The sequence below is a fragment of the Equus asinus genome, chromosome 7 (assembly GCF_041296235.1).
Source record: "Equus asinus isolate D_3611 breed Donkey chromosome 7, EquAss-T2T_v2, whole genome shotgun sequence".
NCBI classification, from domain to species: domain Eukaryota; kingdom Metazoa; phylum Chordata; class Mammalia; order Perissodactyla; family Equidae; genus Equus; species Equus asinus.
The window spans coordinates 71,115,270-71,137,199 of NC_091796.1; the positions used below are offsets into that span (position 1 = coordinate 71,115,270).

Sequence of the window (21,930 nt, forward strand, 5' to 3'; positions counted from 1 at the left end):
GTAAATTTGTCCAATTAGGTCTTTTTCTACCTCACCTGTTTTTTTGCCACCATCATTTATAACACATCTTAGCAGATTCCACTTCAGGTTGTATAGAATTACTGTTTTCTCAACTTTGAAAATATTCACCCGTAGTTATTCCATGCAGAATTCATAGAGGCTAATTCTTCAGTAACTTCAAACTGAGCATTGATGCTTAAATAAACAAGAACAGCAGTTTTAGTAACATCTGTCAACTCACCAAGTCAAAGAACCACTTGGACTCATTTACCTTTCAAATTGATTACTGATGTTGCTCCCAATGTCCTCAACTCTTTGACCAACTGTTCTTGCTAAAAGGCCCAGAGTCTTAAGCAAGTTTACTGTCTCTGGACACATTTTTTTGGCTGCTGCATTCAAACAACCTCACCGTCAGTAAATGGCTTTCCGTGCTTGGCTTACAAAAGAGACTGACTTTATTGGAGACTTGACTTACTTTGGTTGCAGCCTCATTTTCATTTTTTATTTTATGAAGAAATTCTGCTATGATGAGAGATTTCCAGTTTAAATTTTCTGATTTTTCTGACAGTTGCTTCTCTGAGTTGGAAATGCTGTGATGAATGTTTCTTTTGGTAATGTCAACATATATTGTATTTTAGCTCAGGTATAGATGCTTTGTCATCTAATTCAATTTCAAAATAATTTACATTCTACTGTGCCTTAAAAGCACTTTAGAAGCCCACTTACCTACCTTGTTTTGAAATGATGGATATACACTGGTAATAATAAAGAAAAATGTTACAGCTTGATGATACCCATGGAACTGGTATAATGTTATGAAATCATACAAATTACATTTCAATACATAAAAGTTTAGTGGGGAGATGGAGAAAGCATTTTCAGTTAAGTGACTGAAGCAATTTGTGTTTTTTCTTCTGAAAAGGCTTTATCTGTCCTCCGGCGTTTAAAAGGTGGATCTTCATAATTCTCTGTAACAAATCCAGAAAACCTGTATTAGATAAGATATTTAACATTTGAAAATGCTTTTAAAAAGCAAGGAATATAGGCATTTTAAAGATTTTTAATCTACTCAATTTATACACGAAATAGTAACATTCCTGTGGATTTATTATTTTAATGAAATAGCCTTCTACTAGACTGAACAGTGTGTCACACTAAAATTTGTGAAATTGGTACAAACTTTCAATTGAATGGCAAGGGGTCTTGAACTGAAATATCTTAACTAGAATTAGTTTTACCTATTTCCAAATCTAATAAATAATATAAAATATAAATGTAGCCCAAGAAAGCTCCATGAACGGTATTATAAGTTACATTTAATTTCCCAGAAATTGCTCACCTGGATTTGGGGTCTGGTTCTTGTAGAGTACAGCAGCAGGAATCTGAAAGGTGATGCATAACATTTCCTTGTTCGGGGCCACATTTCTCACTAGGTGAACTGAACTGCATGCCTCCAAGGAGATGCCTAACACAGCTCCAGCTCGTTGCTGAACGTCCTTAGCAGGGTTAGCATCTTTGGAAAAGCTGTAACAGTGCACTACGGGAAGGAGTTCACTGCCGCATGGCTGCCCATCTAAAAGCAATTTGAAAGCACTGAGAAACTCGATAGCCTTTGCTGGCAAGTTCATGACAATGTGCACAGAGTGTTTTCTTTCTTTTGACAGTGGTCCCAGCTGCTGCATTAACTCTTCTCTGACTGGTCCTTGGAGGAAGTCTTTCCCATCCAAGTTAAAGACTTTCACCTTTTGGTCCACTTTATTTAATTTACAATTGTGCAGTAGCCACTTATGGGATTCAGGATTGAGATCATTGGCAAATACAGTGCAGTTTTTCTTTGCTACTGGAATGGCAAAGGGCCCAACCCCAGCAAAAACATCAAATAGGACATCTCCAGGTTTGAGAAGTTCTGTGATACGGCTGTGTTCTGTAGAGAGGCGAGGATTCCAATAGACTTTTGAAAAATCAAATTCATAGGTGGTGTTGTTTTCTCGAACCTGAAAAAGGTATTATGCTTTTGGTTAATCTGCTTAGTCTTAAATTCCAGTCACTGGTATTGGATGGGAGCACCCATGCACAATCACACATTTAACTTTACAACTATTAACAGCAAATAACAGTGCATTTAAAGGCATTGTAATTAGAATTCTGGTGTTTATGATATATGTGTGGCCAGTTAATATCTCCAGAAGTTTCTCAGAAATTTTAGATCCTCTCTCTGGAAGAATGATGCTCCCTGTTACTCGAACGGTCAGTACCAAGTGAAGAACATGCACAATGGTCAATCAGGGTATACCTAAAGGTTATGCCTTAGTGTCAGCTGAGATAAGCACTTATTACCAAAGGATTCACTTTCAAATCTTACTTGCCATAACAGACCTCGTGCATTATACACAAGCAGTAGGCAGTGGGGGGTTGGTATACAGGGAAAGACCATGCATGGGCTCTAGAGTCAGAAGCCTGGCTCCAGACACCCTGCTGAGTCATTCCTTGTTACTTCATCTGCAACCATTATCTTGTGGGCTTCTTAGGTTTTGTTATATTTGAAGCTTTTGGCTCCGGGCCTAACAGTAAGTGTGTAGTAAATGGTATTCTAATATTCTGATACTATTAAATTATGGAGAAATAATATGCTTAAGATATTCACCTAAGTCCATGTGGCTCAGAATCTTAAAAAATAATTACTCTGCATAAACTCTCGCCTGAGTTTTATAAAGTCCTGTTTAAAAGGTATGTGTAACAATTTAAGAGTGGCCTTTGTTATTAAAATTTTTGTCAAATTATGGAAAGAGTTAACCTATTTCCTGCTTGGGTACAAAATTTCACATACTATTAACATATAATTATCTAAGACTTTTGGGTTAAAAAAAGTTTATTATAGTCAGTACTCCAGAGGATTGTCGAGGTGGGGGAGGAGAAAGTGGTTTATACCAGGAATCTGTTCCTACGTATTTTAAATTATTTTTCTTTTAAATAGATTTGTTTTTATTATTAAAAAAAATACGTGCTCAGTAGAAAAGTATAAAGATGATAACAAAGGTCACCAGTAACTACACCAAATAAAAATATACCACTGTTAACATTTGATGTGTGTGCACATTTACAAAGATATTTAGTTAAAATGGAAGTCCAGTATATATACTGTTCTGCAACTTGCTATTTTGTCACTTAACCTGTCAATGGGCAATTTAATAAGTATGAAGCTAAATAATCTTTAATGATAGAATATTCCACTGTATTGTTATACCAGAATTTAATCAGTTCTCTAGTGATGAATATTTAGGTTGTTTCCATTCCTCTGTTTCTTTGTTATTATAAAAATGATGATGAAGAACCTAGTACCTACATCATTACAATTTTGTCCAGCTATATCCTTGGGATAATTTCTTATAAATGGAATGTTAGGTCAAAGGGTGTACCCATTCAAAATTGCAGCATGTTACCAGATACTCTTTCTAAATGTTTATATGTAGTCCCATCAACAGAATATATAAATGTTTACATTCTCTCATCAATACTTGATATTATAAATATTTTTAATCTTTGTCCTCTAAATATGAACCTTGATATATACCACACTAGAAGACAATAAAATACTCTATACCTTGGTCATCATATTCTCCTCTCCAGATAGCACTTCCATTTGGAAATTTCGATATGTATTATCAATATTATTGATTTTATTTACTGCTGAAGTGATTCCTGGATTTTTGTCAATCATAACTTGGCCTAAAAGAAAAGATGAGAATTGGTAATAAATATTGCCTACTGGTTGCAAAACAAAAGCTAAAACTGCAAATATGAAATGGAAATGAACTGTATTTTGATTTATGGACAAAAACTGCATCTAACATGTATAAAGTAGTATGCAATTTTAAAACTTCAACAGATTACTAAAGTTAATGTCTGATGGCCTCGAATACAACACAAAAAAATGTATGGGCACATTTTTAAAGGAAAAATTTTGAGGAGTTCGGGTCTACCTAATATTTTTCCATGTTTTCTACTATATCTCCTCAAATGTACCAATACACAATAAGCAAAAAGCTAGACCATAGAGAACTGGTAAAGAATGAAAAGAAGAGACGTAAGGACTGTTGTGGCAACAAATGGTCTCAGAAAACACCGGCCGTCCCCATTGGCCTCAAACCAAATGTTTGCTTTACTGTGCACCTGAGATCCATGTCCCCACTTTGGAAATAGATACTAGCAAAATAATGTTTTCAAATAAAAGCAATATAGATTCTTTAGAATCTTATTTTTTTAAATGTTCATTTATTTGTTCTTTTTGTCAAATATTTGCCAGAGCAGAAAAAGCTACAAAGATAATAAAATATGCCAAAAATGGTATTTTGACACCGTTTAATCAGTCTACTTTTTTTGTCAGCGTTTAAAAAAATTTTTCAGAATCTATATGCTATCCCACTGCATAAGGAAAGAGAATTTGATTTGTAAGTTAGTAAAAAGTCCTCAATAATATAAACATGCTGAAATACAACCAGAATTTGTCTAATTTCTCTCTGATAATTAGATACTGGATTTTAAATAGGATAATATTAATAAACTCCAGCCAATCATTGCTCTTATCCTCTTCTACTTCAGGTATCAGAACTCAATTTTTAAGGTACAAAAATTAGTCTGAAATGACGAATGAAATTAAAAAAAAAAAAAACACAAACCTGTTCTGAAGGTCTGTAGTAAAGCTTTAAAATTATCATTGTGTGAAAATGTTTTGCTTTTAATCAGTGAGTGCTCCTTTATGAAAGAGAGGTTATAAAATAGGAATGCCAAAAGGAATGTTTGAGGTAAGATAGGCAATGGCTCAAAGGAAAGCCTAGAGCTGACAATTGCACCCAGTCATAATTATAAGGATCTGCTTAAGTATTTATTATGTTATCACTAAGCATTATCAACCCCTTTCATCAATAAAAACAAAGGAAACGCATAATAGCATATTTCTGAAATCCTACCCACGCAAAATACTGAGCACTACATTTTAAAGTTGAACATCATTCCCAGAAGTTCTGACAATTACTCTACATTAAAAAAAAATTAATCTGGAGAATGCATGGCCATCAAATATTTATATAAGGACAAGAGCAATTCTGATTAGTCTCCTACTTTTTTCTTATACCAAATAAAGGACCCAGGTTCAAATGTGGGCCCACAGAGGTATGACATACACAAGCATCATTTCTAAAAGGCTAGGAGCACTAAAAAACAAAGTATGGTGCCTGACATATAGAAAAAGCTCAATTAGTTCAATCGATGAAAACATGAGCGTCTTGCACTTTTGACTATAAAACACTCAAATTTATGAAACCTAGCATTCAACACAGTCTTGAAGGCCCAAAAGTCCTGTGTACTAAGATGACGAACTGCCAAAGCAACTGATTCAAGTTTAATCTATGCTTATGTATTGTGTATGCAAAAGCTTTACGATAGTTAGAGCTTGCCATGACTCTGGCAAGGATATTCCAAAATGACCCTCAAAAGAGAGGGTACGTAGCTCAAAATGATAAAATGTCCTGCTTTTGTAATTTAGCATCTTAAAAAATAATTTTCAAAACTAAAATTAGAACTTGCTAATTGATTTCTAGTATGAAAACATGACTACAACACACCTACCAATTAAATGCTTGAAAGGTAGTTGATGATCTCGAAGGTTCAGGTGAGCTATATGTCCAACTCTGCTGAACCCAGAAGTCACATCTTGACCTTCAGGAAGCACAGCTCTCAAGATTTCTTCTGACTTAAAATTTTCGTAAGTTAGTTCCAAATTATATTTAGATATCTGTGGATTGACATTAAGCTGTCTTAAAATATCTAGTTCTGCTTTCTCAAAGGAATCATTAGTAAACATTTTATAGGGATCCAACATAATTAGCCTGCTTTCTTCATCTTCTGGGTCTTCAATCACACGTTTTATGCCTGGGCGCTGCAGTGCCGCCCTTTTAAGGGATCGCATCAATTTACTGACAATTTCTTTCCTCACTTTAAGCACTGGGATGGTGACTGTCTTTTTAAAAGCTGTTCTATCAAGTTTTGTCATTCCTCGAACATCAGAGGGTGGTGCAAACAATTCAGAGTCTCTCTGATTTGTTTCTGTTTCAGGCATGGTTGAGAATCTTTTTCTTTGATCCAACAAGAAAATACCAGTTGCTCTGCTAAGCTTCTGTATCAGTGATGTCCAAGCTAGTGGAATTGATTCTGATTCAGTTATTCTACAGTTTTCCACTTTGAGAAGTCTTCTTGAGAATGCAAATGGCCTCCATAAGATCCTAAAAAAAGTATTAAGAAAATACCATAAAGCTACAAACTAACTTCATGTTCACACTAGGTTTTGAGAATAGAAATTTAAATCCTGTTTTAAATAACCTGCTAAATGCTGCTAATTAAAACTTTTAGCGGCACGTACAAAGTATACTATCTTTTCCAGGATAGGATGACTTTTATTAGTGGCAAATAATAAATTTGTAATTTCAGCCCACCTGCTGCCAAGACAAAGGCTTAGTGATCCATCAGCCTTCCTATACTCCATGAAGCTCTCCACCCACAATTTTCTAGAGAATACATCTGAGATTGGCGTTAAAGGATCATCTCTAATGAAACGGTCATTATATTTATGACTTTATCACGGGCAGTATTTACTAGGATATTCTTTTAATTTTTTTTTATTTTTCCTTTTTCTCCCGAAAGCCCCCTAGTACATAGCTGTATATTTTTTAGCTGTGGGTCCTAGTTGTGGCATGTGGGACCCGCCTCAGCATGACTTGATGAGTGCGCCATGTCGGCGCCGGGATCCCAACCGGCGAAACCCTGGGCCATGACGCGGAGCGCACGAACTTAACCACTCAGCCACCGGGCGGCCCCTACTAGGATATTCTTATGGGTGCTTATTGTGTCAGACGCTGTGCTAAATGCTTTTCACACTTGATCAATCTTGGGAGGTGTGTGGGATCGCACCCTCATTTTGTGAGTAAACTAAAGCTCACAAGTAGGTTAATTCACCAGACGCCTCGTTGCTGGTAAGTGGCTAAGCAAGGACTGAAAGCCAGGCCTGCTGTCTTCAGTGCTTGTGTTCTTAACATACTGCTAGGTTGTTTGTCTTGACTGCCACAAGTCCTGCCTCTAACTAGAGGTTTCAGTATCTTGAGGAGGATTTTGCTGAGTGTTATATGCACATCCCATTAACAGTATCAGTTATTCGGCTTGCCTTCTAGAATACCGAAGAAGTAATTGTAAGAGGAAAGCGCCCTGCCCCGGAACCCTGAAAAGCAACAAACTTCACAGGGTTCAAAATGGGTCTAGCAGTTACCCAGCGATGTCATCTTGGGTAAATTACTCAATCTGAGTCTCGGTTTCCCACCTGTAAAATGAGCTAAAGGGTCTAGCAGAAAGCTTTTGGGAAGATTAAGCAGACTCCTCACCACGCTGTACTCGGACCGAGGCTCAGCACCCGGGCGAGGGGGTGACCTCGCGACGCTTCCTCGCCCAGGCAGCGCGAGGCGGAGAGCAGCCCGGGCGGGCGGGTACGGCCACCGGACCCACAGCCCCTGGGGACTATCAAGGGTACCGCGGCCGCCACCTCACCAAGGTCACCATCTCAATTCCCGGCGCCGCCCCGCCGCGGGCTCCTAGACTAGACCCCTCACCTCATGCTCTGGTGCAGCTCGGAAAAGGACGGCGGGCGGAGAGGCAGGCCCTCGATGACGTCATCACCGCTCGCCGCCGAGGGGCGGGCGTCAGCAGCTCGCGCAGATTCCTTCCTTTCTTCCCCACCCTAGAGAGGTACGGGAATGGGAAGGGCAGGGCTCGCAGCCCCGCCTCTGGCGCGCCTAACGACGACACGGCAGGGATATTAGCTGGCAGATGGACCTGGCAGTCCGCCAGCGAGCAGCATGCAGGCGCCCGGGGGGACCCTCAACGCCCAGCGGGGCTGGTATGTCTCTGCCCAGCAGCTTGAAGAGGCGGAGGCGGAAGAGTCGTGCCCGTTGCTAAGCAACGTAAGTGGGCTCCGCGCTTCCCGGCGCTCACGGCCTCTGGGCTTCCCTGAAGTGCCTGCCAAATAAGACCGGGAAAAGAAGGGCGACGGCCCGGGGAGAGGGGAGAAGCTGAGCCTGACTCCTGGGGGATGGGGCCCAAAGGCAACAGTGAGATTCAGATGAGATCCGGCGGAGTGCTTGAATGTGAAAGCGGCCTAACAGGTCCTAGGAAGAAAAGCTGAATGGAAGGTGCAGGTGGAAGAGAGGCAGCTCCGAGTGGAGGCTGGGGACCCGACTGGTGGAGCAGCCGTAGGGTCATGTAACTCTCTGCTGTGTTAGTATCTTTGTCGGCTTCCTGTTTTCTCCACCAGTCCTGTGAGATTTTTGCAAGAGTCACAAGACTTTTCTTTTCTAGACTTAGTCATTGAGGGCCTATAAACAGTACAGAGATCCTTAGCGGCGAAGGAGGGAAGGTTGGCCTGATAACAAATACGTAGCACTTCCCTGACCCTAAAGCCTGTGCAGTGGGCACTCGGCTTTTTAAGCCAAATCACTGGACTGTAACAGTTTTTAGTCCCAAATGCTGTTTTGGAGGAGGGTGTTTTCAGGCGTGTCCTCGCCAGAGCAACGTGAATTGCTTCCGTTTATTATATCGTCGTTACAAGGTATTCCTGCCCATCCTTCCTGTGGAGCAAACTTAATTCATTAAGTATATAAATAGCGATTGGTTTTGCAGTCCTGGTATTTCAGGAGCAACTGTTGTCTCCAGCTGCCCCAAGCTGACTCAGGGATTCTTCAGTAGTCACGTGAGCTGAGGCCATCTCCCTTCTCTCCGTCACTACCTCATTCCTTCCTATCTTCATCTTTTGCAGTCACAAGGTTAGTCATGGCTCTTCCTGAAGCCTGCGTAGCCTCTGTACTGGTGGAGATGATATTCCTAGGAAACTGTATTCCTGGAGCTGCACTAGTGGGAGGTGGAAAGGGAAGAAAGGACACCAGTGCTGGTTGAGCAACTAGTGTGTAACACAATGCCTGGTGGTTTGCAGACCTTCTCCATAACCTGTCAGTCATTTCTTGATGAAATTTGAACTTCACCATCCAAACATTTAACACTATTAAATTTATGTGCTTACAGGAGTTTCACAGACAGAGCTCTCCAGGTGTTTCATTTGGTCTCTCAGTATTTAATTTGATGAATGCCATCATGGGAAGTGGCATCCTTGGCTTAGCTTATGTTATGGCCCATACTGGTATCCTTGGATTTAGGTGAGTTTTTTTCTTATTCTACCATTAATTTTTTTTTTTTTTTTCATTTTGATAGTATACTGAGAAGCAAAGAGATAGGCTGCAGAAGCTGGTGCTATACAATTTCTAGTTAAATTATTTCTGGGGTTTTAGCATTTTCCTGCTACTCTTATATTGTTTCAAGCCTGTAGCTTGGAGGGATATTATATAATTTGTATTTTTTTATTCAAAAGTGTGGCTAATTTTAAAAAAATAGAAACTTGATCCACATTTGTTTATAACCTTAAGAAGTGGCCTATTTGTTGTGTCAGGTTGTCCAAAGTGAATCAAAGTTTGTCGGTCATGCAGATTGCTTACAAATAGCAATTTTGTGAATGTAAATAAAGCACATAATCTTTTCATTCATCTCCATCTCTTCCACTTCTCCTGTTGTTAAGCAGTATTGTTTCCCTTTCCGAGGCTAGACGTGTTCTTTGCCTGTTCCTTTTCGTCTTTCAAGACTGGGCTCGGATGCCAGTTTGCCCAAAATAGAAGATATTCCTGGCTTTTCTGTGTTCCCATAGTGCTTTCTATATTCATGCTGTTATTGTAATGTGTTATGATGATTGTGTGCCAGTTAGTTTCCCCACTAAACTCTGAAATCCTTTAGAACTGGACCCTATCCTTAGCATCTAGACCCATGGTTAATAGAATGAATGGATGTTTGTTTTATTTTGTCAGTAGAAGCAGACCTGTTTTACTAGGAAATTTAAAATATGAGAAAGTCTCATTTGGCTGGTGTTTTTTTTTGCCTTTATTTTGAATTAAATAAGCAAATCAATTTTTAAGTAACCCAACTTGCTTTTATTATGGAATGTGTTCACAGACTTTCATAATTTTAAAACTTCAAAACTATATGTGACCCCTTAGGCAAGACATAGTCATAGGACTTATTTTTTGGTTCCCTTTGGAAAATCATGTTTTACACTCTAGGGTCTTTGATACACATGTGTACGCTGAATGTGTGCTCACTGAATCGTGTCACACTTCTCATTTGGTGACACCAAACGGTTATTTTGTAAGGTGTCCGATGTGAGTTTCCTGACAAGTGTACTTTCCATTTCAGTTTTCCTACTTATTAACAAGCGTTAAATGCACCACAAAGATAGTATTTCTTCAGCTGTTGGGGCACTCCACTGGGGCAGCTCTCTAGAAGCTTGTCCTGCCAGTATCTTCCTGAGAATGAGTAGGGGGTCATGCATGTTGTTTCTTTCCACACTGTTGGTGGGAGAATCCAAATTATTACATTGCTTGCACTTTTTCCAAATTGTGTCATAAGAAGTGTGTTGACTGCATTTGGTTTGGTTTGGTTTGGTGACTGTGTGTGTTTAATAGATGGTAGGAAATGCAGTCAATTCAGTTTTATAGATAAAGTATGACAGGGAGGTACACATTATTGGAAGGGGGGATGGAGGAAAGGAAAAAGGAGAAGACAAGGAGATTTCACCACTGAAACTTCTCTTTAGACTAAGAATAGGAAAAAATAGTCATAAAAGGGAACTAGTGCAAGATCATCTAATGGCTGCACCAGCAGTCAGCAGACGAGAGTGCTAAAGGAGAAAATTTGTTTTTGTTTTAAAGTTTGTTTCTTTCTGATTTCTTTTTTGGTTTTAAAAGCAGTATATTTTCATTTAAATAAAATTTGGTAAATACAGAAAAGTATCTTCTCTCTTTCTTTACTGACTGTAATCCAACTACTTAAAGACAGTCCCTGTGAACATTTGAATGTGAAAAAAAATTGTTTTGTAATGAAATACCATAAAAAAGAAACTTTTTAGGGGGTTTGACCATGTACTCTTACATTTTAGTTTCCTGCTGCTGATAGTTGCTCTTCTGGCTTCTTACTCAGTTCATCTCCTGCTTAATATGTGTATTCAGACAGGTGAGTAAAAATATGCTGATTCATTTGATGAAGCAGCCCCTTGAGATTATATCTACATGCAGGATTGGATGTCTTAAATCTAATTTCCAGTGAGGCTACATTATTATTAAGTAGGGTTGTTGAAATGGAGAATTTCAGAAGGCTTGGATATATGTCTGTGTAGACCCAGTCCTACTGGGGAATATCCAAGGACGTGATGGGAGGGGGAAACCAGCATTCTTACCTGCGTTTCTCCTCAGCACACAACATAGTTTCCTGGATTAGATTAGACAAAGCACCTGAAAGCTGTTCAGAGCATTCAAACCTTATGTTATGGGGAAGCAGTAGACAGGTGTTCATTCTGATCATATTTTCTCCTAGGGTGATCACTTCCTCAAGGAGAACACCCCAGATCTACTACTGCCTTCCCTTTTTCCTGTCTGTCTGCCGGGATTGTGGGAGGCAAGGTCACTAAGCTTTGATTTACTTAGATAGTTTTGTATTTCAACTTGCAAGTCCAGAATAAGATAGTTTTTTGTAAGTGACAGATGTATATGCAGTTAATACAATACAAATGTTTACATGGGTTTTTTCCATTTGGAACTTCATCATGCAGTTCAGTTTTGCATGAGGACTTTTAACAAGTCCTCTAGGTTATTCTTGTGCAAGTTACAGCTTATAGTTCACAGCTGTAACTTGCACCAATACCTTTGGCCATCCAGTTTATGAATGAATGCCTTTGCTTTCCAGGGGCTTGGGTGATATTAATCTCAAAGTAACAAGTTGTTCATAACAGCATCCCAAATTCAGGAATAATAGCCTTAAATAAGTATATCTAAATCCTGCTGAAACTTGACTGGAATTTTAATGACATGTTTTGAAATTTTGCTTCTTTGTGTGAAAAAATTATTTTTACTTAATTGTGATAGTTTAACATCTTAATAGGTTATTTTATTATGGGTTCTACTCAAAGATTAATACATTAGTCAACTATGTGGCAATTCTGTCTTTATTAACTAAAATGTTTCGCTTTATTAGTTTCAACTATTTGGAAGTAATATTCAATTTCTGAAGATTTCCAAGTAATGCTAGTTTTTTACTCTCCCTCAGTTTCATCTATATTTAACTTTAAAATTCTGACACTGTCTGTTCTTTTCTGTAACTTTGGGGCATATAATGTGCAAACCTCTGTATTTCTTTCTTTTTTCTTTTTCCTTGATTTTTGTAGCTTACTTGGTCCATGAACTAGCTTCTTCATGGTTCTTCGTACACACTGATGCACGTCTTCTGTTGAGTGAATTCCTTCAGTCAGTGTAAAATTCCCTGTGCAGGTAGGCTTTTAAAAAAAAATACGTATATATAGAAGACTAGAGAATAGCATGTGACTAAATTCCTCCTCAGTTTGTTGGACTGTCATGAAGGAGTATCGTGCTGAGATCAGAGGCTTTGGTCAGAGAAAGGGCTATCAGAAGTCTTGTACAAAACAATTTCTTTATTTATTTGCCTGGAGGTAAAAGATGAAGAGAAATTTTTATCTTTATAAAAGTAAAGGATTTCTTTACGTGAAATTCTGGTATTTTAGATTTTATCTAGGGTTTGGGGTCTATCAGGACTTTTCTTGGGAGCTGAGCTGGCATATAACGTACCTTAATCTCTCTAGCCTTTTGTCTCGGTAATGGTAAGCCTTTCCTTTTGGGATTGTTGTGAGAATGAAATAATGTATATAAAATGCTAGCTTTTATTATGAGTTTTCATTGGGGCAAAACCCTTAAGGATTGCAAGGTTTTGTATACACTGCTGGCTCAGAAAGAGTTCGCTCATTGCAGTTCTTTGGGGAAACTTCTCTGCCCTGGGAATAAACCCTTAGTCTCTTCTTCTGGCCTCCATATCACTATCAGCACGAGGGAATGAGAGTTCTAGAACTCAGCGTATTTCCAGTCAAGTCCCTACTCCCTAGTCCTTGATTCCCACACTCACTGCATTGTCACCATTATTTGCCTTGAGATTATTTCGATTAATGACATTATACCATTTACCTTAATTTATGTCAGTCACTTCAAGAATCCTAGGTTATCCTTCATTTCCCAGGCTTATCTCATGTGGCCCTGTCATCCGTTTTCTGACCTCATCTCCCTCTCCTCTCCAACTCCTGAAACCCTTCCACTGTGCTCTCTAGAACTCATGATCAATCATCAGCAAAACCCTGTGTCCTCAACTCTTTTCTGAACATTTCCTTTCCTTCTTGCTCCAAGTCTTCTCTGAGGACATTGCTTTCCCTGTGGTCCTTTCTTCCATGTCCCTCGTACTAGTTTGAAGATGGGATAGATGTCCCATTCACACCTCATTTCCACTTCTCAACCACCTTCCTCTCCCTAAACCCCAGCTTTGAATCTCATTACTCCATAACACCTGCTGCTCCCCTTGCTATTATCACCTATAGTCTTTTCAGCCACTTTCTGTCATTTTGTAAAAATTTTAGCTCCCACTTTACTTTCAGATTCTTCAGTGTTACCCCTGTTATAATTCTGGATGATGTTAATATTCATGTTATAATCCTTCTAATACTTTCATTTCCTTAACTTCCTGTCTTCTAATGATCATATTCCGTACCTCCCTTGGCTACTTACTTCCATGGTCATACCATTGATCTTGTCATTACCAAAATTACATCCCCTCCAGAATCTCCTTTTCAAGAATCCTGCCTTCCGCCCACCACTGTCTCTTATCTTTCTAACTCATTCTCTTAAGCACTCCGACTCTGACAATTCTCTGCCCCCACCAGGACTTCAATTCATTGATCCTACCACTTGCACCGTCCCTCACTCTTTTGTCCATATTTCCCCTCTTTTATCCAGTTCAAGTTTCATGGTGTGTTATTGCAATCACTCCCTTGCCCCTCTCTTGCATCATTATACTCCCCTGGCAAAACCCCGACCCTAGTTAAATGTAACTCTGCTTACTTCACACATGCGCCTGTGCAGCTGAATGTTGCTAAAGAAAAACACAAAGCTATGCAGGTTGATATCACTATAATCCAATGCCTGGTGGACCTATGATGCTATCACACAATCTTTATCAACTTCTTTAGTTCATTCACTTGGTTACTCTGCTGTCTAGGAGATGACTTTTTCATATCTTCTTTCTCTTAAACCTTCAGCACATTCTCCTTGGTTTCGTTCTTAGCTGATGTCCTCACTTTCTATTTCACTGAGAAAATAGAAGCAATCATAAAAGAACTTTATAAGCTCTTGCCACCACTTCTGCCTACCCATTTTCATCTGTGCCATATACTCTGTTACTTTCGATGAACTCTTGTGTTCTCATCTAAGGCCAGCCCCTCCGCTTGTGCTGTGATCCCTCTGCTCTCACCTACATCACTCTAGCCACTCTTTCCCTTCTCTCTTTTTCATCATCTTTGTTCCTGTCTACTGTTTTCTTCCTGTCAGTTTACAAATAGTCTATAATTTGTTTCATTTTAAAAATGACTCCACATTCCTTCGATATGCTTCATACCTTCATAGCAAAACTCCTCACAAGAGGTGTCTATACCCGATATTTCTCCTTCCTCCTATTCTCTCTTGAACACGCTTCAGTTAGGCTGTTCCCATCATTTCACTAAAATTACTGTACCAATGAGTTCCACATTGCTAAATCTGGTGATCACTTCTCATTCTTCATCTTAGTTGACCAGTCAGCAGCATTTGACACAGTTGATGGCTCCTTCCTCTGTGAGACACTTTATTCACACTCTCCTGCCTCTCCTCCTATTTTGCTGAATACCCCTTCCCTCTTCTTCTGCTGAGTCCTCTTTATCTCCCCATCCTCTAAACAGTGGAGTACCCTTGGGAATATTCCTCTGATCTCTTGTCTTTTATACTCACTTATGGGCTCATGAAGATCATAAAATTTACACCCCAGCCTGGAACTCTTCCCTGAATTTCAGGCTCATATCCAGCTGTTTCCATGCCATCTCTAGTTGGATATCTAATATATATCTCAAATTTACCAAACTCTCCATCTTTGCACTGCCAATTTATAGCTTCCACTGTTTACTCATCTAAGTATATGGTAATATCTTCCTTCTAGTTGGCTCAGGTCAAAAATTTTGGAGTTATTCTGGACTTTTTTCGTTTTTCTTTTTTCTCATACTCCAAATACAAGTTCCAAATGTGAGAAAGAATCTGTCCTGTAATTTGGAAGGTAAAATGTTGATAGAACAATTGTGAAGACCATGATGGAAAGGTATAGAGGTTACCCATTTGATCCAGCAATCATGCTACTAGATATTTACCTAAATGAATTGAAAGTTTATGTTGACACAAAAACATGCACATGGATGTTTATAGCAGCTTTATCCAAAATTGCCAGAACTTAGAATCAATGAAGATGTCCTTCAGTAGGTGATGAATAAACTGCTCTATCCAAACAATGGAATATTATTCAGCAGTAAAAAGAAATGAGCTATCAAGCCATGAAAAGACATGGAGGAGCCTTACAAATGCATATTACTAAGTGAAAGAAGCCAATCTGAAAAGGCTCCATCTGTATGATTCCAATTATATGACATTTTTGAAAAGGCAAACTATGTAAAAATATCAGTAGTTGCCATGGTTAGAGAAGAAGAAGGAATGAACAGGAGCGCAGTGAAACTATTCTGTATGATGTTCTATTGGTGGACATATGTCATTATCCATTTGTCAAAACCCATAGAATGTACATCAAGAGTGAACGCTAATGCAAACTATGCACTTTGGGTGATGATGTGTCAGTGCAGGTTTATTGATTGTAACAAATGTATGACTCTGGTGTGGGATATTGCTGGTAGGGGAGGCTGTGCACGTGTCGGGTAAGGGAGGATGTGGGAACTCTCTGTACTTTCTGCTCAGTTTTGCTGTGAACCTAAAACTGCTCTAAAAATAAAGTCTATTAAAAAAGAAGGAAGGAAAGAAACAAACTTAGAGGAATAGAGGAAACATACTTCAGAAACCAGATGAAAACTTGAAAAAAAAAGTTATATTTAATAGCTTCAGAGAACTAAAAGAATATATTGCATTCTTGAAACAAGAATAAGAAATTATTAAAAGGGTAAATTCAGAGAACACAAATCCTGGAAGCTAAAAATAAAATTTTAAAATAATCTAGTAGTTGGATTGAAAGAGTTAAGGACATTTCCTAGGGAAGAAACAAGACAAGGAGCTTGAGAATGGGAGAGAAAATATAAGAAAACTAGAGGATCAGCCCAGGGGCTTAGTGTGTAAATAATAGGAATTCCACAAAGAGAGAAGAGAAAAAATGGGAGGAAAGAAAATTATCAACAGAATAATACAAGAAAAGTTGTGTAACTGAAGGAAATTAGTTTCCAGATTGAAAAAATTCTTCGTAGTATCCAATATAATAATTGTAAAAGAATTCACACCAAGACACATCATTGTGAAAAATCAGAAACCCAGTTATAAAGAGAATATCCTAAAAACTTTCAGAGACAAGAAATAAACAAAAAATTCTCATACGAAGAATAAAAGACTAAAATGGAAAAAGACTTGCCAGGAGCAATACTATAAATTAGAAGACTATAAAATAATACCTGCAGAATTCTTGGGGAAAATGACTTTAACATAGAATTCTATACCCAGCCAAACTCATTTAGATGTAAAGATAGAATAATGACATTTTCATACATGTAAGGATTCCAAAAAATTATCTCCCATGCATCCTTACTTAGTGAGCAATGGAGGATGCCATTTGCCAAAGGTAGGGAGGAACAAAGAAACAGGGAATTTAGCATAGGAGAGAAAGAAAGGGAATTCCCAGGACAACAACTGAGCAGCAGGTCTAAGAGCCACCTCCAGATTAGGGTAGTTCTTTTCACAAAGGCACAGTCAGCTCTCCAGGCCGTGCTTGCCCTCAGGGTTGTGTTCAGGATGGAAACCCTTTTCTTTTTCTTCTGGCTGTTGCAGAAGTGTAAGAATCAAATAGTGGGAAATTGAAATAAGGTATTAGCAAACAGAATAAAAGAAAGAAACAGGTTAAGGAATGTGACGAAGTTAGAATTGAAGGGGGCTGATACCTGGCTGAATGTGGAGAGTGAGGGAGAAGGAAATGTCTAAGGATATCTTCCAGATTTCTGGCTTGGGCCACTGGGTTAATGATAGTGTCATTAATAGAGAGAAGAATTCAGCAGGAGGTGTTGGTTCAAAATAAAATAGTTTGGTCTTGCATAAGTGGACTTGGAAGTATAAAGTTTCAAGAGGGACAGGTCCTAGAACTGAAGCCTGAGATAGAGGTTCATTCATTCATTCAGTATTCTTCTATCTCTTAAGAATACAGAGATGAATACAACTCACTTTCTTCCCTAAAGAAGCTCATAGTGTAGTGGGGGAGACAAATATATAAGCAAATAATTTATATCATAGTGTGGTAAGTGTAGCAATTTAAACATGTGCAAAGTACAGTGATAGCTCTGAGGTGGGAGTGATTTGCCTTGTCTGGGTTAGGGAGTGAGGCTCAGAAACATTCCTGGAGGACTGAGCTGAGAAGCAATTTGACTAGCAGACAAAGCAAGAGAGTATTCTAGCCTATACAAGGGTACAAAGACATATACTGCATATTTTATTCAAGGTACCATAATAGTTTATTATTATTAGTGTATAAGATACAAAGGAGAAAATGAAACTGAAGAGAGAGACTGAAGTGTCAGATCCTACGGAATCTGGCGTTTTTTACTGAGGCAGTGAGAAGCAACCAAGGTGGTTCAAAGGAGTCAAGGTAGATACTGGGATTCTCTGCTTGTTACTTCCAAAGAGGATTTTGGTCCTTCCTAGAGCCCACTGAGGAAGCTAAGATAGTCCCTTATCTTCCTCTTCCTAAAGGAGGATTAGAATTCTTTTATGAGGATTTTAATTTTTAGTAATGATGAGGAAATAAACAAAGGGTAAAATGGCCCCCTTGTGCTCCCAATTTTGTTTTTTTACTTCAACCCTCTAGAGCAGTGATTCTCAACACTATCTATCGCAACACCTTACTTTTATTAAAAAAGGTCAAATACTCCCTTTCCTATCTGAAATGAAATTCCTCTAGGTGTTATCGCCTACTGGTAGTGGGCTGAATAATGGCTCCCCAAAATTTGGCCATATCCTAATCCTGGAACCTGTGAATGTTACCTTATATGGCAAAAAAGGACTTTGCAGGTGTAATTAAGTTAAGGATGTTGAGATGGGAAGATTGTCCTGGTGGATTGTAAACGCAGTCACATGTATCACTGAGGGAGCTCACAGGCAGAAGAGAAGGCAGTGTGACCACAGAGGCAGAGATAAGAGGGATGTAGCCACAAATCAAGGTATACCAGCCGTCACCAGAAGCTGGACGAGGCAAGGAATGGATTATCTTGAGAGCCTCTGGAGGGAGTGTGGCCCTGCTGACAGCTTGCTTTTGACACAGTTAAACTGATTTTGGATTTCTGGCCTCCAGAACTTAGAGATAAATTTCTGTTAAGTCACCAAGTTTGGGATAATTTGTCATAGCAACCATAGGAAACTAATACACTGCAGTCATGTGCCGCATAACAACATTTTGGTCTACGACAGACCACATATATGATGGTGGTCCCGTACGGTTATAATGGAGCTGAAAATTTCTATCACCTAGTAACGTTGTAACATTATAGCACAATGCATTACTCACGTATTTGTGGTGATGCTGGGGCAAATCTTCAGGTCCATTCAGGAGGTATTCCAGAAGAAGGCATTGTTGTTATAAGAGATGACAGCTCCATGTGCGTTATTGCCCCTGAAGACCTTCCAGTGGGACGAGATGTGGAGGTGGAAGACGGTGATATTGATGATCCTGACCTGGTTTAGGCCTAGGCTAATGTGTGTGTTTGTGTCTTAGGTTTTTTTTGAGGAAGATTAGCCCTGAGCTAACTACTGCCAGTCCTCCTCTTTTTTGCTGAGGAAGCCTGGCCCAGAGCTAACATCTGTGCCCATCTTCCTCTACTTTATATGTGGGATGCCTACCACAGCATGGCATGCCCAGCAGTGCCGTGTCCCTGGGCCACCAAGAAGCAGAACGTGCGAACTTAACCGCTGTGCCACCGGGCCGGCCCCTGTGTCTTAGTTTTTAACAATAAGTTTCTAAGGTTAAAAAAAAAAAATAAAAAATTTCAAAAATAGAAAAAGCTTATAGAACAAGGATATAAAGAAAGAAAATATTTTGTACAGCTTTACAATGTGTTTGTGTTTTAGTCTGTGTTGTTTCAAGAGTCAAAAAATTTAAAAAAATTTAAAAGTTTATAAAGTAAAAAAGTTACGGTAAGCTAAGGTTAATTTATTATTGAGGAGGGGAAAATCTTTTTAATAAATCGAGTGTGGCCTCAGTGTGCAGTGTTGATAAAGTCTACAGCAGTGACAGTAACGTCCTAGGCTTTCACATTCACTCACCACTCACTCAGCGACTCACCCGGAGCAACTTCCTGTCCTGCAGGCTCCATTCACGGTAAGTGCCGTATACAGGTGTACCATTTTTATCTTTTATGCCGTATTTTTACTATACCTTTTCTATGTTTAGATATGTTTAGATACACAAATACTACAATTGCCTGCAGTGTTCAGTACATGCTGTTCAGGTTTGTAGCTTAGGAGCAATAAGCTGTACCATATAGCCTGGGTGTCTAGTAGGCTATACCGTCTGGGTCTGTGTAAGTACACTCTATGATGTTCGCGAAATGACGAAATCACCTCATAAGACTTTTCTCAGAACGTAGCCCTGTCGTTAAGTGACGCATGACTGTGCTTATACATAATATTATGTCATATAGTAAAATAAAGGAGAAACAAAGACAAATTAAATGCTGTTGGTGATGTGATTTTCCTAAAGGCAAACAATTTTTGGCAAAGTTCGAAACAAAACAAAACCTGCATTTACATGGTAATTGTATTCCTAGAAAACTTTAATGTATATTTAAACCATTAACCATTGTTTTCTCAGTCTCTACCAAACTGTGCTTGACACACAGAAGGTATTTAATAAAAGCTGGATACGTGGGTCACAAATGGATAGATGCATTAGACCTACAGAGGGATTCTATCTTTAAAAGTTCTGAAGTCAAAAAGCAAGGCAAAAATTACATAAAGTCAAAATTGCCTTTGAAAATTTCTTATGTAGTTTATAGACTAGAGTGTTCAACATTTACATGACATGTTGGACACTAACGTATTCTTTCTTAGTAAAGCTGAGAGCTTTTTGTTTTGCCCAGCCTTGATGTGGGCTCCATATAAGGATAGGGATTGCTTTAGGGTCATGATGAATCCCATTCAGCACTGTGAGATGCTATCACTGGGAGAGCACATAAGAACTGAAACCGACTGAAAGAGTCGATTCCCATTTCCCATCCCAGTACTCACTGTGAGCATTTGCTTATTGTTTGGAATAGTAAGTGACCTGTCCAACTATTTCTATTTTCATCTCTTTCTTTTCTGGATGAGTGAGGCTAGTTCAATAGACCCACAGTTTATTAAGTGGGATGATGATGTGACTTCATTTTCACTGGATTGGTGTTCTTGTCTCATCCTTTTTGCTAATGAATAGCTCTCAATTGGGCTTGATTTTTCTCTCCCACAGGCATTTGGCAATGTCTAGAGACATTTCTGGTTGTCACAGCTGAGAATGTGGGGGGCTAAGGTAATACTGGCATCTAGTGGGTAAAAGCCATGGATCTGCTAAACATCCTGCAGTGCACAGAACAGCCCCCACTGCAAAGAATTATCCATGCCAAAGAGGTCAGTGGTGGCAAAGTTGAGAACCGCTGGGCTAGACTGTGCGCTCTGCTCATGTAGCGATTCCCTCATATGGTTCGCCTTGACGTTAGAGTAAGTGCTGCCTGTAGCAGAAGCTGAGCTTTTTCTCTTGGGCTGCAGGGGAGGAGAGGGGTGAGTCTCTGCAGGGTTAAACATATCTTTAAGTTAACCTCCTCTTTTATTTTTATCAAAAGTAATATATGGTCACACACGTGTGTGTGTGCACGCACGCACTTGTGCAGCAGGGCTTGGAGGAGTTCCCCGCCCATTCTTACCCGCTTCTGGTTTCATTCCCAGAGTTAGCACCGTTTAGAGTTTTTGTTTTTAACTCTTTTGGTGGTTATCTTCCTAAGTCTAAATAATATTCTTCTACTGTTATTTATTGATTTAAGAGATTATCTGTTGACACTTCATTCTGAAGGGTGAGGAGTTAGCTTAAGAACACTAATCCTCCTTTCCCCCTTGTAATTTTCATTAGTTTATATTAAATAGTTCTTTCATTGATTATTTTGTAACTCTAAATAATACACTTAAACCTTTATTTTTGTTCCATGGACTTTAGACAGTGTCTCTTGACTCTCTGCTATGTTATATGATATTAGTGTTCCTATCCTTTCTTTCACCTGTCCTCTTCCTATTTCCCGTAGTGTTTCTGCTGTACCCTTACATTGTCCAGGTTGACAGTATTTACTTTCTGTTTTGTAATCATATTTAAGTCATTCATGTTTTACCTATAAATTGAGTCTGAAAGTTGAAAACTGAGTAACATTTATAGCATATTACTATGTAAGTGTTGTTCACTGCAGAGCCAAGCAGTATACTGGGATCCGAGAAGTTTCTCTATGCATGCAATATCACAGCCTTTGTGTCATTTACATGGAGAATGTTCCTAGTATTCTAGCATTCTATTTTCTTTTACTGCATTGAGTGCTCTAAAGTCACACCACATTTAGTTGGTAAACTTACATTTAAATACATGTTAAGAAAGATCAGACATGGCAATACAATTGCA

The 21,930-nt window shown here is 38.9% G+C and overlaps 2 protein-coding genes across 5 annotated transcripts in view; one reads left to right on the forward strand and one right to left on the reverse strand.

Moving 5' to 3' along the window:
• Nucleotides 1–453: 453 nt before the first annotated feature.
• Nucleotides 454–7,790, reverse strand: TRMT5 (tRNA methyltransferase 5). Of its 2 annotated transcripts, none has more exons than XM_014868500.3 (5): nt 7,653–7,790; nt 5,626–6,278; nt 3,602–3,726; nt 1,340–1,994; nt 454–968 (listed from the first exon to the last, which is right to left on the reverse strand). In XM_014868500.3, the coding sequence occupies exons 1-5, from the start codon at nt 7,655–7,657 to the stop codon at nt 883–885; spliced, it is 1,524 nt and encodes a 507-aa protein (XP_014723986.1). In that variant the 5' UTR covers nt 7,658–7,790; the 3' UTR covers nt 454–882. The 2 variants fall into 2 exon arrangements, with proteins under 2 accessions (XP_014723986.1, XP_070369825.1); XM_070513724.1 differs by having other exon boundaries at nt 7,428–7,714.
• An 81-nt stretch (nt 7,791–7,871) lies between these two features.
• SLC38A6 (solute carrier family 38 member 6) overlaps nt 7,872–21,930 on the forward strand; it is a 58,221-nt gene continuing 44,162 nt past the window's right edge. The window contains exons 1-3 of one of the 3 annotated variants that reach the window (XM_014868504.3): nt 7,872–8,003; nt 9,118–9,248; nt 11,075–11,148. In XM_014868504.3, coding sequence (XP_014723990.1) covers nt 7,899–8,003; nt 9,118–9,248; nt 11,075–11,148 — 310 coding nt within the window. In that variant the 5' untranslated portion in view covers nt 7,872–7,898. Of the gene's footprint in view, nt 8,317–8,401; nt 8,862–9,117; nt 9,249–11,074; nt 11,149–21,930 lie in introns of those variants that run through there. The other 2 variants (XM_070513725.1, XM_070513726.1) reach the window with 2 other exon arrangements.

Coding starts and splice junctions, on each gene's coding strand:
- TRMT5 (XM_014868500.3), bottom strand. Junction 1,995..3,601: donor AGGAGAATATGATGACCAAG/GTATAGAGTATT, acceptor TACCTTTTTCAG/GTTCGAGAAAACAACACCAC. Junction 969..1,339: donor GAACCAGACCCCAAATCCAG/GTGAGCAATTTC, acceptor GATTTGTTACAG/AGAATTATGAAGATCCACCT.